The sequence below is a fragment of the Ammospiza nelsoni genome, chromosome 20 (genome assembly GCF_027579445.1).
Source record: "Ammospiza nelsoni isolate bAmmNel1 chromosome 20, bAmmNel1.pri, whole genome shotgun sequence".
Taxonomy (NCBI): domain Eukaryota; kingdom Metazoa; phylum Chordata; class Aves; order Passeriformes; family Passerellidae; genus Ammospiza; species Ammospiza nelsoni.
Genome location: NC_080652.1, coordinates 2,361,203 through 2,374,544, shown reverse-complemented (window position 1 = coordinate 2,374,544; position 13,342 = coordinate 2,361,203). Strand labels below are relative to the sequence as shown.

General features: G+C 48.1%; 1 protein-coding gene across 3 annotated transcripts in view; it reads right to left on the bottom strand.

Moving 5' to 3' along the window:
- The window catches only part of LOC132082312 (discoidin domain-containing receptor 2-like), a 64,313-nt gene that overhangs the window by 16,995 nt on the left and 33,976 nt on the right, over positions 1-13,342 (bottom strand). For all 3 annotated transcript variants that reach the window (XM_059486537.1, XM_059486535.1, XM_059486536.1), the window contains exons 4-8: positions 12,179-12,407; positions 7,185-7,332; positions 6,487-6,592; positions 4,765-4,951; positions 842-1,088 (exon numbers count right to left, since the gene is read on the bottom strand). In XM_059486537.1, the coding sequence (XP_059342520.1) occupies positions 842-1,088; positions 4,765-4,951; positions 6,487-6,592; positions 7,185-7,332; positions 12,179-12,407 (917 nt within the window). The remainder of the gene's footprint in view (positions 1-841; positions 1,089-4,764; positions 4,952-6,486; positions 6,593-7,184; positions 7,333-12,178; positions 12,408-13,342) is intronic.

Below are 13,342 nucleotides of genomic sequence, written 5' to 3'. Positions count from 1 at the left end.
AAAGTTTAAGTAGAATGATAGTGAATAGTGATAGTGATTTAACGCAGGGTGAAAAAGTAGATTTTGGGGTTTTTAGAAGGGGGGTTCAGGAGGCAAGATGGCTACAGACCCCGAGATGTCAGAACTCAGCACATCCCTTTGGATGTCCAGAGTTGCTGAGAACCTCGTCGGGGGGCTCAGAGACCCTGGCACACAGCCCAGAACACCTGGAGATTTGATTATGACCCCTGGAGCAAGTTACCAGCTTTGTATGAGGACATGAAAGTCACACAAGTTTGAGTGGTGTAATAATAAAATATTCACAGGGTGAAAATGTAGATTTTAGGATTTTTGGTATGGGGGTTATGGGGACAAGATGGAGGAATCTGGGTGTATCTAGTCCTTCTTTCTTCTTCTTGTTCTCCATTTTCTGCAGTGATGTTGGCACTTTGGGATTGGTTTGGAGTAGAAGTGCACTGTCTAACATAGATGATAGGTATTGGGAATTAAATGTAAATATGTTATATGTAGTTTGTAGTATAAAAGGACAGCACAGAGTGCCTGTGGCTGCCCTGCTGAGCAGATCTCACTGGGCAGAAAGAAAATTTTATAGATAAGGATTAATAAACTACCTCAAGACTGAAAAGTGAAGAGTCCAGACTCGTTCTTCAGCTGCGTGGGCTGAAGCAGAGACACCCTGCACATCTGGGGCAGCAATTATCAACAGCAACCAGAGACTGAGATACAACCTCCTCCTGCCCCTGTGCAGCCACTGTCCCACCAACCCCACACACCCTGCACTGCCACAGCAGCTCCTGTGCTCCCTGTGCTCCCCAGGAGTGCCTGGCTGTGGGAGCCTCACCTGACTGGAAGGAAATCTCGCTCATCATCATCCAGGTGTCAGCGAAGTAGAAGCGGCACAGGATGGCCTTGCCCACGCGCTGCTGCAGGGGCACGGTGACAAACCTGGCACTGGGGTTTTTGTCATCCAGCACCGTGGCCACCCCCACGGGCTCGGGCTCCCAGTCTGCGATCAGCCTGGGCTTGAACAGACACTCCACCCTCTGGAAGATCTTCACCCCCTTGGAGAACATGTTGTTGCAGTGCACCTGGGGAGAGGAAAAAGGATCCATCAGAGAGGCACCTAAATCAAGCCCCCAGGGTGTTCCACTCAGGAAAATTTTCCATTCCCACTATGAATACAGAATGAGTGACTTCTTCCAGTGTGCAATGAGAACTCTGGGCAAAAAGCTGCTCTGAAACAGCTCTGAATTTTACCTGCAAAAGCTACATTAATGGTCAGATCCTGGCAGGCTCTTCAAAAGGCCCATATAAAAATCAATCAAGCAAACCCTCGACTGATTAATGAATGGTTAACTTTAGATTAGTACAATTAATCAATTTTGGGTACCTTTCACCCCTTAATCAAGGGTTACCCAAAGTTGATTAATCATACTAATCTAAAGTCTTGCAGACCAATTTTCTTTGAACCTTTAACATAACAAGGGAAAGAAAAAACACACCTAAACTCTTAGTGTTAAAAATTTGGTACTATTTGAATTGCTTGACATAAGTAGCTGGAATTGTTAGGCCACAAGCTGAACTTTATCTGAACTACATGGCTCTGTTCTTCAAGTCAAAGATGGATTTGAATGAGCCCTGGAGCTAATAATCTGATCATGAATAAAAGTAAAGATGGATTGTAGCGAAACTTGTATGTAACAATCTGATCATTAATAATAGAATAACAAAGCTACAGCTTAAATATTACTCAAAGATCAATAGCTGGGGTGAACAGCCCATAGATCCTGGTCTGTGAACTGGAACAAGCATGTTAAAAAATGAACTACTGAACCCACCACATCCCCCACAGAAACCAGTCTGAGAGGCTAGTGTGGAAACAATGGCACAGCAGCCATTTGGTGATGAAACAGAGAAGAGCATGGAGAATCCAGACCCTGATACTGCTCTTGGATTCTTCTTCTGTCCCTCCTGGCATGAGGGGTCCCAGGGATTTCTTTGTCTTTGGTCCCTCTTTTGAGGTACCAGCTCGAGCTATGACATCACAATTGATCTCTGCTGTTAGATGAGAATTGTGTCCCAAATTTCTCTGCATTTAGAAACTTTTAGCAGCTGCAGCCTAAGCTAATTCCTTCCAAAAGCCACAAACCAGGACAAACCCAAGCAGTGTGACAAACCCCCTGACATACCCCTGCTCTGGCTGCACACCTTGAAGACAGCCAAGGGTCTGAGTTTTAGGGAAATCATCATCTATCCCATTCTCCTAGTGGCTCAGCACCAGGCTGAGCTCTGTTATGCTCAGAATCTGCAGTTCTGTTAAGCTCAGGACCACAATATCTCAGCTCTGTGGCCACTGACCAACAACCAGCAGAAATAAGGTGACTCAAAGCCTTCAGCATCCCTCAGCCTGCTCCATTCCCACAGCCACAGTGGCCCAGCCCCTCCCAGAGACCCCAGGAATGATTTCCTGGTGACTGTGGAGTATTTGTCACTGTGACAGCAGCAGTTCCCAAATCCCCTACAGCCCTGAGCCCCATTAATTGCTTGGCCTCTGCAAGGTCCTGCAGTGAAGCACTAATGAGGACAACAGGCCTGATGGGCAGCAAAAAGACAAAAGGAGGGTATTTGCATGTAATTAAGACCAGATGAAGCTGAGACAACGTTATTCAATAAGGAGAAGCAGTCATTCATAAGCAGGCAGGAAAGCCTGATGCCTGGAATATACAATTTGTGCCTTATTTGGACAGGAGTTGGATTTGTTTCCATCCTGGACTGACACAGAGACATTTTCTATTGCAAACATCTCCTACTAAAGTCCAATTTTACAGCCTGCAAGCCTATGCAATGCAGTTGCAATGTTACTGACATTAATTTTTAATAGTTTATTGAATACTGGGAAAGCTCAGAGGACTGGGATAAAGCTATCAGATAAGAAGATGCAAAAATTATCTACAGACCACTTGGCCTGTACAACAGAAATGCAAAGCTGAAGGAGCAACACTCAATAAATAATGAAGATTAATTTATGCTAATCAGAACAGCTTTTTAATTAGATGCTAGATGAAATAGCTCTTCTTATGATCTGATATGTTTGGTTTATCAGGATGGTTGTGTTTATGAGACAGATTTTTGGAAGGCATCTGTCCCCAGTTAGCATAGTGTGGGCTTGTGTATTATATTAATTTGATTAAACATTATCAACTAGTAAGTCTTACAAAATTTAAGGCAGAAATTCTTCTCTGTTTTTCTAAGAGGAATGCATTCCTAAACCAAAATTATTTGCTGCTTTTTTCAATGGCCTGAGGGAGACAGCAGAATCACCAGCAATAAAATAAACTAAATAGGAGGGAGGGAGTTTCCTAAAATAATCTCAAGGACTGACTCATGTCAGGGCAGTGAACTCAGGGACAAAATCTAAGTGATGCTTTCCACACTGGACCTTTATCCTGGACACTAATAACTTGGAACTGATTTTTAGCACGATCCCAAAGCCTTAATGACCACTGGCTCCCTCTCTCTTGGCTTGGAGGATTAATATCATCACAAGATTCACAAACAAAGAGGAATCGTCCAAAAGCAGGAAATTGGTACCATTCTTTTATGCAATTTGATGGAAAGCCTGCATCCAGATCCAAATTCTGTACCAAAAAGAGTAATCAGCAAAGAAAGAAAGAATTGGGTGACTGCTCCAAAAATGACCCTTGGTCTCACCAGGAAGGCATTGAGATATCTGCCAGCTTAGTTTACTGAAGCAAAGATTAAAAGAGTGGTTTAATCATGGTTTAGAAGCAGAAGGTTCCTGAGAAGGCAGGGCTCTTTTTTTGCCAGCAAAAGCAGGCAAACAGCCAAGGGTTGCAAGCTAAAAATAGACAAAATAAAACCAGAGTAAGTAACCACCAAAACAATTTACTTAAGGATGTGGTGGGTTCTCCTTCATTTGAAATCTCTACAAGAAAAGCCACCAATCCTTTTTAAAAGATCCTGCTGTTTACTACAGACTCAAAGTTCAACTCGTGCTTTTCCTGTGCCCTTAAATAATTTCCCACAGCACAAGCACAGGCTGAGGCATCCAGGGAAATGTTTGGTCAAAATGGAAGCACAGCCACGTTCCTTTACCTCAAGGGTCAGTAAATCCTACATCCTAAATCCATCTCAGCTGCCTAAAAACTGCTTCAGGTGTCCGCTTTTTATTCCTTCAAGCCAAATACTTGAGAGGAGAACCTGAGGGAGGAGAACCTACAGGGAGGAGAACCTGAGCTCTGAAGAAGCAAGTGCTCACCTGCTTCACCTGTCTACGCTGGAAAACTTGGGATATCTCCTGCTCAGATTCTGGATACAGGAGGCACTTGAATTGGGAAGAGTTTGTGGAACTCAAAACTCTTCCCAATTGGGAAGAGCTCTCTTGGGAGAGAACTCTGCTTTGGGAGGAGTTCTCAAGGCCAGGTTGGATGGGGCTTGGAGCAACCTGGTCTAGGGGAAGGTGTCCCTGCCTGTGGAAGAGGGCAGAGCTTCAAAGTCCTCTTCTGCTTTGGAAGAGTTCACAAGGCCAGGTTGGATGGGAAGAGTTGGGAAGAGTTTTGGGAAGAGTTCTCAGGGCCAGGTTGGATGGGGCTTGGAGCAACCTGGTCTAGTGGAAAGTGTCCCTGCCTGTGGAAGAGGGTGAAGCTTCAAAGTCCCTTCCAACCCACTCAATGCTGCAAGGGGGCAAGCTGGGAGCCCCCAGCCCCACAGGCTGTCCCCTGCAGAGGGATCAGGCTGAGTTACCTTCATGGAGGTGAAGTTCCTTGGGCGGTCAAACTGGAACTCCATCTGCACGGCGCCCGTGCTGAAGCTCTCGTTCCTCCAGCCCACGTAGTCATAGCCCGGCCACACGCGGTACTGGTGGCTCTGGGTGAAGTCATCCAGCCCCAGAACTCCATCTGTGAGCTGGCCCAGCCCTCCATACAGGTGCCTGGCCAGGGAGAACCAACAGTCAGCCAGAGCTCCAGTGGGAAACCACGTGCATCTTTCAACTGGTACCAGCAAAACTTCTGTTTTCCTGCTCTTAACCCATCCTGGGCAAGAACTCCCTCACTGCTCTCATGCAGCACCACCTGGATGTTGTTTGAGCTGGGATTTTAGTATCATTCCCAGCTTGGGAAAATGCAGAAGTTTTTGCACTGCTGTGAAGGACCAACAGCAAAGCTGAGCTACAGGCAGAGCCTTAGAGAACAAAAACAGAGACTGTGGAAAATGACACTGTGTGTTCTGCCAACAGAGCTGGAGCTGCAGCATCTCACCAGGCATGGCAGGAACACTGCTCCATCCTCTGCTGGGGGAACATCCTGCAGGCAGGCAGGCACAGAAAGGCAGGGAAGTGGGAAGTGAGACCATGGGCAGCTCATGAGCCACAGCCAGGCCTAACCAGGATCATTTCTGGCACTGTTCCTAAGAGAAGAGTGTTGCTGGCTCCTTCCAAGGCTGACTGGACTCTTTGCCAGGACCCTGCCTCACCCCACTCCTATGTGAGTGTGCAGAGCCCCTCAGAGTTTCCCAGCTCTGTTCCAGAGTAGAAGATGCCAGTGTGGCACAATTCTGACCCCTCTGCAAGTCCTTGGCTCTACAGTCCACCCCAGCTGAGCCCTCCTGTCACTAGAGCACAGGTACAGGTGCCTTTGAACTGCAAGCAAGGATTAACAGCTGGAAGAGGCAGATTCCTACCAGTCAGGCACATGAATAGAGGTTAAGTAGTTTCAAGGAGTCCTGGCTTAGCAGGTTGGGGTTTGTGCTTACATCTGCAGCTCCCTGACAGCCCCAGGGACCAGCAGGCCCAGGTTCCTAAGTTAGTGCTGAACATGCAACACCTATTCTGTACATAAAAACCTTTATTTAAAAACATCCAAGCTCTACTGTGTCAGCCCAGCTTGAAACCAACAGATGTTTATACATCAAGACATTGTTACACAGCATTTTCCAACGTCCAGCAAGCATGAAGAACTGTTTGGTGTTGCCATAAGGTAGGAAAATCATACAGAAAGGCTTCATAAAATCAAACCTGCTCTCCTTGTCAGGCTAGCCCTTTCTAATTCCCTATGTGAAAGCAATCTTAGTGAGAGCAGTTCATTAGCATAACAGTTTATTCCTGGGTGAAAAACAACTAGTACCTGTATAAATTGTTTTTACACTGTTAGAAAAAATAAAACTATCTCTCACAAAGAACTTTTCCTGCACGTACACACTGAGGGTTTGAGTGACCAATTAATACAGAATAGCAACTTGTTAATAACCAATAAAGTAATTGGCAAGAAAGCTCCTGACCAATGGGACTCACACATGAGGTCTGTAAAACCAAGGAGTTCTGTGAATAAAGAATGGGCTTTTTCCACCATGAAAAAAACGGAGTCCCATGTGATTTATTCCAATATATGGGACACAAGGTACCAGTGACAGGGTGAGTAGGAGAGAATTTGCACAATGATAGAGAGACAACAGGACAGCTTCTCCCACCTGCGTTCCTGGTAGCCATCGTAGGTCGAGTCATTCAGATAAACAATGGGGAAGCCAGGAGCTGCTATTGTCCCTCCTTCAGGGATGCTGTAGGATGCCAAACCATCTGAAAAAGAAGGCCACGCACTCAGAAATGCAGCAGCAGCCTCTCAACACCTGTGTGTGTGACATTTCTGTATGTGACACAGACCAACAGCAGCAGTGCCAGGGGTCCCCTCTGCACACCTGGGGGGCAGGGGAGCCCCAGGCAGGGGCTGCTGGGGAGGCATTGTAAATCAAAGGCAACTCTGACAAAGGGGAGAGAACAATGAAGAGGACTCTATGGATATCAGAAGGCTAATTAATTACTTTATTATACTATACTATATACATTTCATCTAAACTGAATCTGCCAAGCACTCACTCTACACACACCTGCTCACACTGCACTGAATCTCGTGGCTGTCACCCAACAGTCCAACACACACACAGACACTCTCTCTCTTGGCCCTGACAGGCCAAGGAAACAAAGCATCCTCATTTTGGATAAACAATCTCCACATTTCATTCTGCTTTGGCACAACACAGGCACAGCAAGCGATAAGAATTGTGTTTTCCCTTTCTCTGAGGTTCAGAGAACGTGAATCTCAGAAATCCCTGGGAAGAACTGTGCCTTGCTTTTCCCTGTGGAGAGGAAGGTGGCAGCAGGGAGGGCTCACCGTGCCAGACGCAGCCGTAGAGCTCCACCCTCATGCACACGGTCATGGGCGCCTTGGTGACGGGGATGAGGCGCACGAAGCGCGCGATGATGGGCGGCCGCAGGTCCTTCAGCACCACGTCGTAGGTGTCGGTGTTCCCTTCGATCACCTGCAGGACACAGAGCCTCAGCTGAACCTCTCTGCTGGAGCCCAGGACATCCTTCTGGCTGCCCTGGATGGCTCAAGCCCCTGTCAGGGGGCTCAGAGACCTTGGCATGGAGACAAAAACACCTGTGTCTTCAATTTTAACCCGTGGAGAAAATCACCAACTTTGTGTGAAGATTTACAAGCCATGAGAGTTTAAGTAGAATGATAGTTTGTTGCAGTGTGATGTCATGGTTTGACGCTGGCACAATGCCAGTGCCCCCATGAAAATACATTCTCTCTGGTGTCTGCTGTGAGATGTGACCAGGAATAGAGCAAAACAGGCTCCAACTTAGGAATACAGAAGAGAAAACTTTATTAACCTACAACTATATGAAAAAAGAAAGACACAGAAAGAATGAAAACCTTCCAAAAACACTCCTCCTCCCCCCACCAAATTTCCAATACATCCATCCCTCAGATCACCAACTCTTAGTCCATCACCACCCTTTGGATAATCAGTTCTCAGTTCATCAGGAGTGAGGAGTCCCTCTTGTGCCATAGGCTTCCCCTGGAAACACAGTTGAGACCTCTCCACTCTGCCTGCAGCTGGTGCATGGTAGGGAATATGGTACACCCACTCCAGGTGTTGATAAAGCTGCTCTTGAAATGAGTCCCATTGTCTGACTCAATCCTCTCAGGGGTACCATGTCTCCACAGCATCCCAAAAAACTCACTTCCTCTCAAACAATGACACTCGGGTTTCTCCCTCTAGATTTCTTCCCCAGGTGTGTCAGTCACCTGTCCTTTCCCCATCCTGACCCTTGCTGAGCACCGTCTGTCAATCCAGGCATTCCAGAAGGGCATCGAGTGATTGGCAGAATTCAAAAGATGCCTTCCACCCCTGGAGGGACATTGGGCTATCCAGGTGTCCTTTGTCCCTTTGTCCCTCCCCTCCTGTCCGTGCTTGGTGGTTCCCTGCCCCTCTCTCAGGGTTCAAAGGAGCAGCAACCACGGGCTCAGGGAGTTCTGTTGGAGCTGGTGCTGGGTTCAGAGGCCTGTGGGCCAGAATAAAGCTCTGGATCCAAACCCTCCATCAGAACCAACTCCTTTCCTTCACCATCACCTTAAAGCTTCTCCACAGAGGGAAACCTGAGGAGCAGCCCCTGTTATGGGGGGAAGCTCCATCCCAGCACCACCAGAGCTCCTGCAGGCCTGGACTTGTCTCCATGGGCCCAGCTGCAGCACCCAGCCAGCGAAAAGGGTCTGTGGGGTGAAACACCACACACCCAGCCAGCTAAAAGGGTCTGTGGGGTGAAACACCACACACACAGCCAGCCAAAAGGGTCTGTGGGGTGAAACACCACACACACAGCCAGCCAAAAGGGTCTGTGGGGTGAAACACCACACACCCAGCCAGCCAAAAGGGTCTGTGGGGTGAAACGCCACAGTTGCCACTTTTTGGTCAAGCAGCAAGGGCCAGACAAGCTCAGACACGTCCCATCTGGCTATATTGGTAATTATTACAATAATAGTTAGTTTGTCACAGGATGGAAAAGTAGAATTTTGGGGTTTTTAGAATGAGGGTTCAGAAGCCAAGATGGAGGGATTTGGGCATGCCTTGTCCTTCCTCTTTCTTCTTAGCCTTCATCTTCTGCTGTGATGGTGGCACTTTTGGATTGGTTTAGAGTAGAAACAGACTGTCTAACACAGGTGATAGGTATTGGAAAATTATTGTTAATAAAGTACACATAGTTCTTAGTATAAAAAGCTAACACTGCCCTGAAGGCAGTCAGTGTGCCATGGACCAACTTGCTAGACAGACCTCAGCAGGTTAGAAAAAGAATATTTATTTTATTCTGTTTATTTCCTGTATAGATAACAGAAAATACACAACCTTGAAAAGCACAGCCGAGGAATCCTGACTCCTTCTTAGATTGTGGGGCTGGGAAAAAGAGACTTTCCAACACCTCATGGTCATCTCAACACCAGAGACTTTGAGACCTCTCCCTTTTATTATTGAAGGGATGGCTCCACAGTCAGGCTAATAATGATTTATTGCTCAGATAAACCTGTCTCAGAGGCTGCGAGACTTACAAGAGCAAGCAGTTGGCCATAGCTCAATGTGGTCACAAGTTCTTCATTACAAGACAATATGTAACTTTCTAACCCAATGGACAGCTGCCACAAAGCTTATTTTGCTTTTCTAACCTATCACCTTTACTTACTTCTACTGCACTGTGGATACTTTTATCCAGTAGGCTATTATCACACAGATAATTATCACACACAATAATTTGATTATAACATCTAAATTCTTAGCTTGCTCTGTACAATTACATCCCTACATTATAAACCCTTCACCATCTTATCAATACAGTTTCCTACATTATAAACCCTTCACCATCTTATCAATACAGTTGCCTACATTATAAACCCTTCACCATCTTATCAATAGTTTCTCACTTACTTCAGGCATATTCTTACTTACTATAACTATGTAGTCATAATTTTAAAAATATAAGTTTATGATTTTTCTACTTAATATCTTTGTACTTTATTTTTACATCAATCCAAGCTTCTTCCAAGGCTGCAGATCAAACCCTTCCCTGCCTGTGGAAGTTTCTATCTCTCCATTTCCCACACTCCCTGTTGTGGTGCTGGGCAGCAGAGTGGTGCTCCTGCGCCCCCTTGTTTGGGACTGGGAGTTCCCAGGTGGGAGCTGCTGCTCCTCCCGTGGCTGCTGGGGTGTGAGGGGTGTGAGGGGTGCTGCCATTTCACCACTGCCCACTGCAGACTCCCCCAGGCAGCTGGGACTGAAGGTGTGAGTGGATGCTGCAGACAGTTCCAGTTACTGGATGAAACCCCTTCCCTCAAGGGGTCCATGGGTTCCAGCAACAGGAGCAGAGCTTGCCCTCATCCCCTGCTGGAGGGTCCTGATGTCCCTTCTGCACAAGCCAGGACAATTCCAGAGGTGCTGCAGTGTTTGGTGCTGCACTTGGCCTGAGGTGTTCAGCATCACCTCACCCACCCCATGCTGCAGGGCAGTGACAGGCAGGGACCCTCACCCTTCCCCTCAGTGCCACCATTGTCCTGGGAACTCTCCACTGTTTATTTTGACTTCCCCTCCCACCCCACAAACAGCTTTTGTAGCATGCACCAAAATGTGAGGGATGGGCAATAAAATGGTAATGGCAAACAGCTGATCAAAGGTCTGGGTGAGCAGATAACTCATCAACAAGATAAAAGCTGTCACCAAATACTGCACTGCAGATTCTCCTGGGGCTTCCAGAGAACCCTCAGTGCAAAAAAAACATCGCATCCAGTACCTCTCTAGTCTGGCTCAGGTCTTCAGGCTCCACAAGGCAGCCTAAGGCAAAGTGACCAGGTCAGACAGCAGCAGGTGAGAGTCCCAGGGGAATTTAACAAAGGTTATGAACACAGCCCCAGCTCTGTGCAGGTGTGGAGACAGCATGAGACAACTGTGGTGAGCAGGGAAGCCTCTGAGTGGGGCTCAGCACATTTCCTACTCTCTAAATTCCTTCCTCCTCAACATCCACACACCAAACACTGCCATCAGACACCCAGAAACTCCTTAATTCCCTGCCACCCTCTCCAATTTTAAATCCCAAAGCAATCATCTGCTTGGCAGCTGCCAATTTAGAAACAAGTGTCTAAGAGAAGGACACCCATGTGATGTTTGGGACTTGCACAGACAGGGAGTGAAGAGCCACAGTTCTCCTGATTTGGGGGATCAGGTCAGGGGACATGGACAAGAAGAAAACTTCAAACACCCCCTCAGAAAAAAGCACCCTTGCATCAGCTCCACAGTAGAGGAGCTGAGAATCCTGCCCATCTTCTGAGGAGCAAAGGAGGTGATGCACCTTGAGTAGCAACTCCACATCCTGCAGCTGCTGCTCTTGAGCATGCCCTTACTCAGGGCCAGAAAACCCAAACTGTGTGAGAGACAAACCCAGCAGGAGTTTCCAGTCCTGGCCACTGCTGAGCCCAGTGCTCCCCATGTCAGGAACAATGCAGGGCTGCTGGATGAGACCAGATGATGCACAGCAAGCACAGAACTGAGCAGAGCCAGGATGGAGTAGAATGCATTGATGTCTCAGGTTACAAGGTGTGGCTGGGGCTCTGTATTCTATCCCCATCTGTCAGAGCTGGGGCAGCTCTCTGCTGTCCATGGGGCAGTTGTTTCTTTATCTCTCCCACAGCCAACCCTCCCTCCAGGAGATCTCTGCTGTCCATGGCCACTGAGTGTCCCTGCAGGGCTGATCCAATGCCAGCATCCCATGGGGAGATGCTGCGCCCAGGGCAGGAGCCAAGCATTCCTGCCTGGATCCAATCTGAGCCTGGCACAGCACAGCAGCCTCTGCCCCCTGCATTGCCAGAGGAGCAGCTTTCTGCTGCCCTGCATGGCCAGAGGGAGCCCAGGCCCATCTGCAGCAGCCCTGGAGCTGCAGAGGAAAACTCCCCCCTTGTGCAGGATCCCTGCTGCAGCAGAGCCACAGCTGGCACTGCAGGAGGGCTGAGCCCCCATGGCATGGGGCTGGGACACCGCCCTGACACACAGGGGACAGGGACTGTTCTGAGTCTGGCAGTGGGGGTTTTTCTGCTGTTTTGTATTACTACATTTGTATTTTAATTTTCCTAGTGAAGAACTGTTATTCTTACTCCCATATCTTTGCCTGAGAGCCCCTTAATTTCAAAATTATAACAAAAAATTCCAAGGGAGGCGGTTTACTTTTTCCATTTCAAATGAGGGTCCTGCTTTTCTTAGCAGACACCTGGCTTTCCAAAGCAGACAATTACAGGATGAGGAGGCTGTGCCCTGCAGCCCCAGGTGCCCCAGGCTCACTCACCCTCCCTCCCTGGCGGTTCCTCCAGGAGATCCAGCGCTCCCCGTTCCGGCTGTAGTCGATGCGGTACGCGCGCGCAAACTCCTTGCCCGTGGCGCGGGCGTGCCGGCCCTGGGTGCCCACCAGGGTGATGAAGAACAGCTTGTGCAGGTCAATCTGCAGGAACTGCACATCTTCAGGCTCCAGCAAACCAGCTGGGCACCAGGCTCCATCCCCCTCTTCCCTCTGTAACCTGAGGGGAAAATGGCACACGTTAAAAGGAGTCAGATTTCCCATGCACAACTTTGAGGATTGGGAGGAAGCAACAAAACCAGCAGTGGCTACCAAATACCTCTGCCCTTTGGAATAATGGTCAGCTGAGACTCAGATCCTACAGGTTTGCCCTATACAGAACTCCTCAGTTCCAGATACCTGTCATTTACTACTTGGAGCAGTTTTTCTCCCAGACATGGACTTCCACATTGATCAGAAACAACCCTGGAACTGCTGGCTGCTCTGTAGCACCTTGTTGCTCAAGTGCATCCTCACTGCTCCTAAACCCCACATGGTAAGGCCTGAACTTCAGCTTGACCACCTCCTGCAGCTCTACAAAGCTCAAAGATGAGCCATCTTAAAAATACATTTTAGCAAGAAAAGATCTGTTTGGAATTTTTCTGGGTCGTTCCAATGCATATTTCACATTTCCTGCAGTCATCGGAGCTGCTGGTGTAGGATGCTGCTAGGAGGGTGGGGGGAAGGTCTCTGCTGAACATTGTGAGAGCTGTAGTTGTGACAAATTTATCTGCACACCAAAAATGTGTGGGTTTTTTAGCACAGGGATTTCTTAGCCAACAACAAGCCCCTGAAGTGCCCTTGGCTTTCAGACAGCACCCCATCTCCAGCTGATGGGATCAGTGAGGGCAGCAGGGAAGGTGGTACCCAGGAGGAGACACTGAAGGTCAAGGCTCAGGCCAGAGAAGATTTTCATCTCTGGCTGGTCAGCTGTTGGTGCAGGACTTTCTTACACTGGAATAACAAGTAAAGCCCCAAAAAAGGCAGGAAGGGTGACTGGAGTGACAGGGACAGACACCTGCATGGGACAGCTCTGACCTCTCACCACATGAGATCAGCTTCATGCCTTCACCCTGTGGACATCCAGCAAGGACAGGATGGTAAGAGATGGAAAGG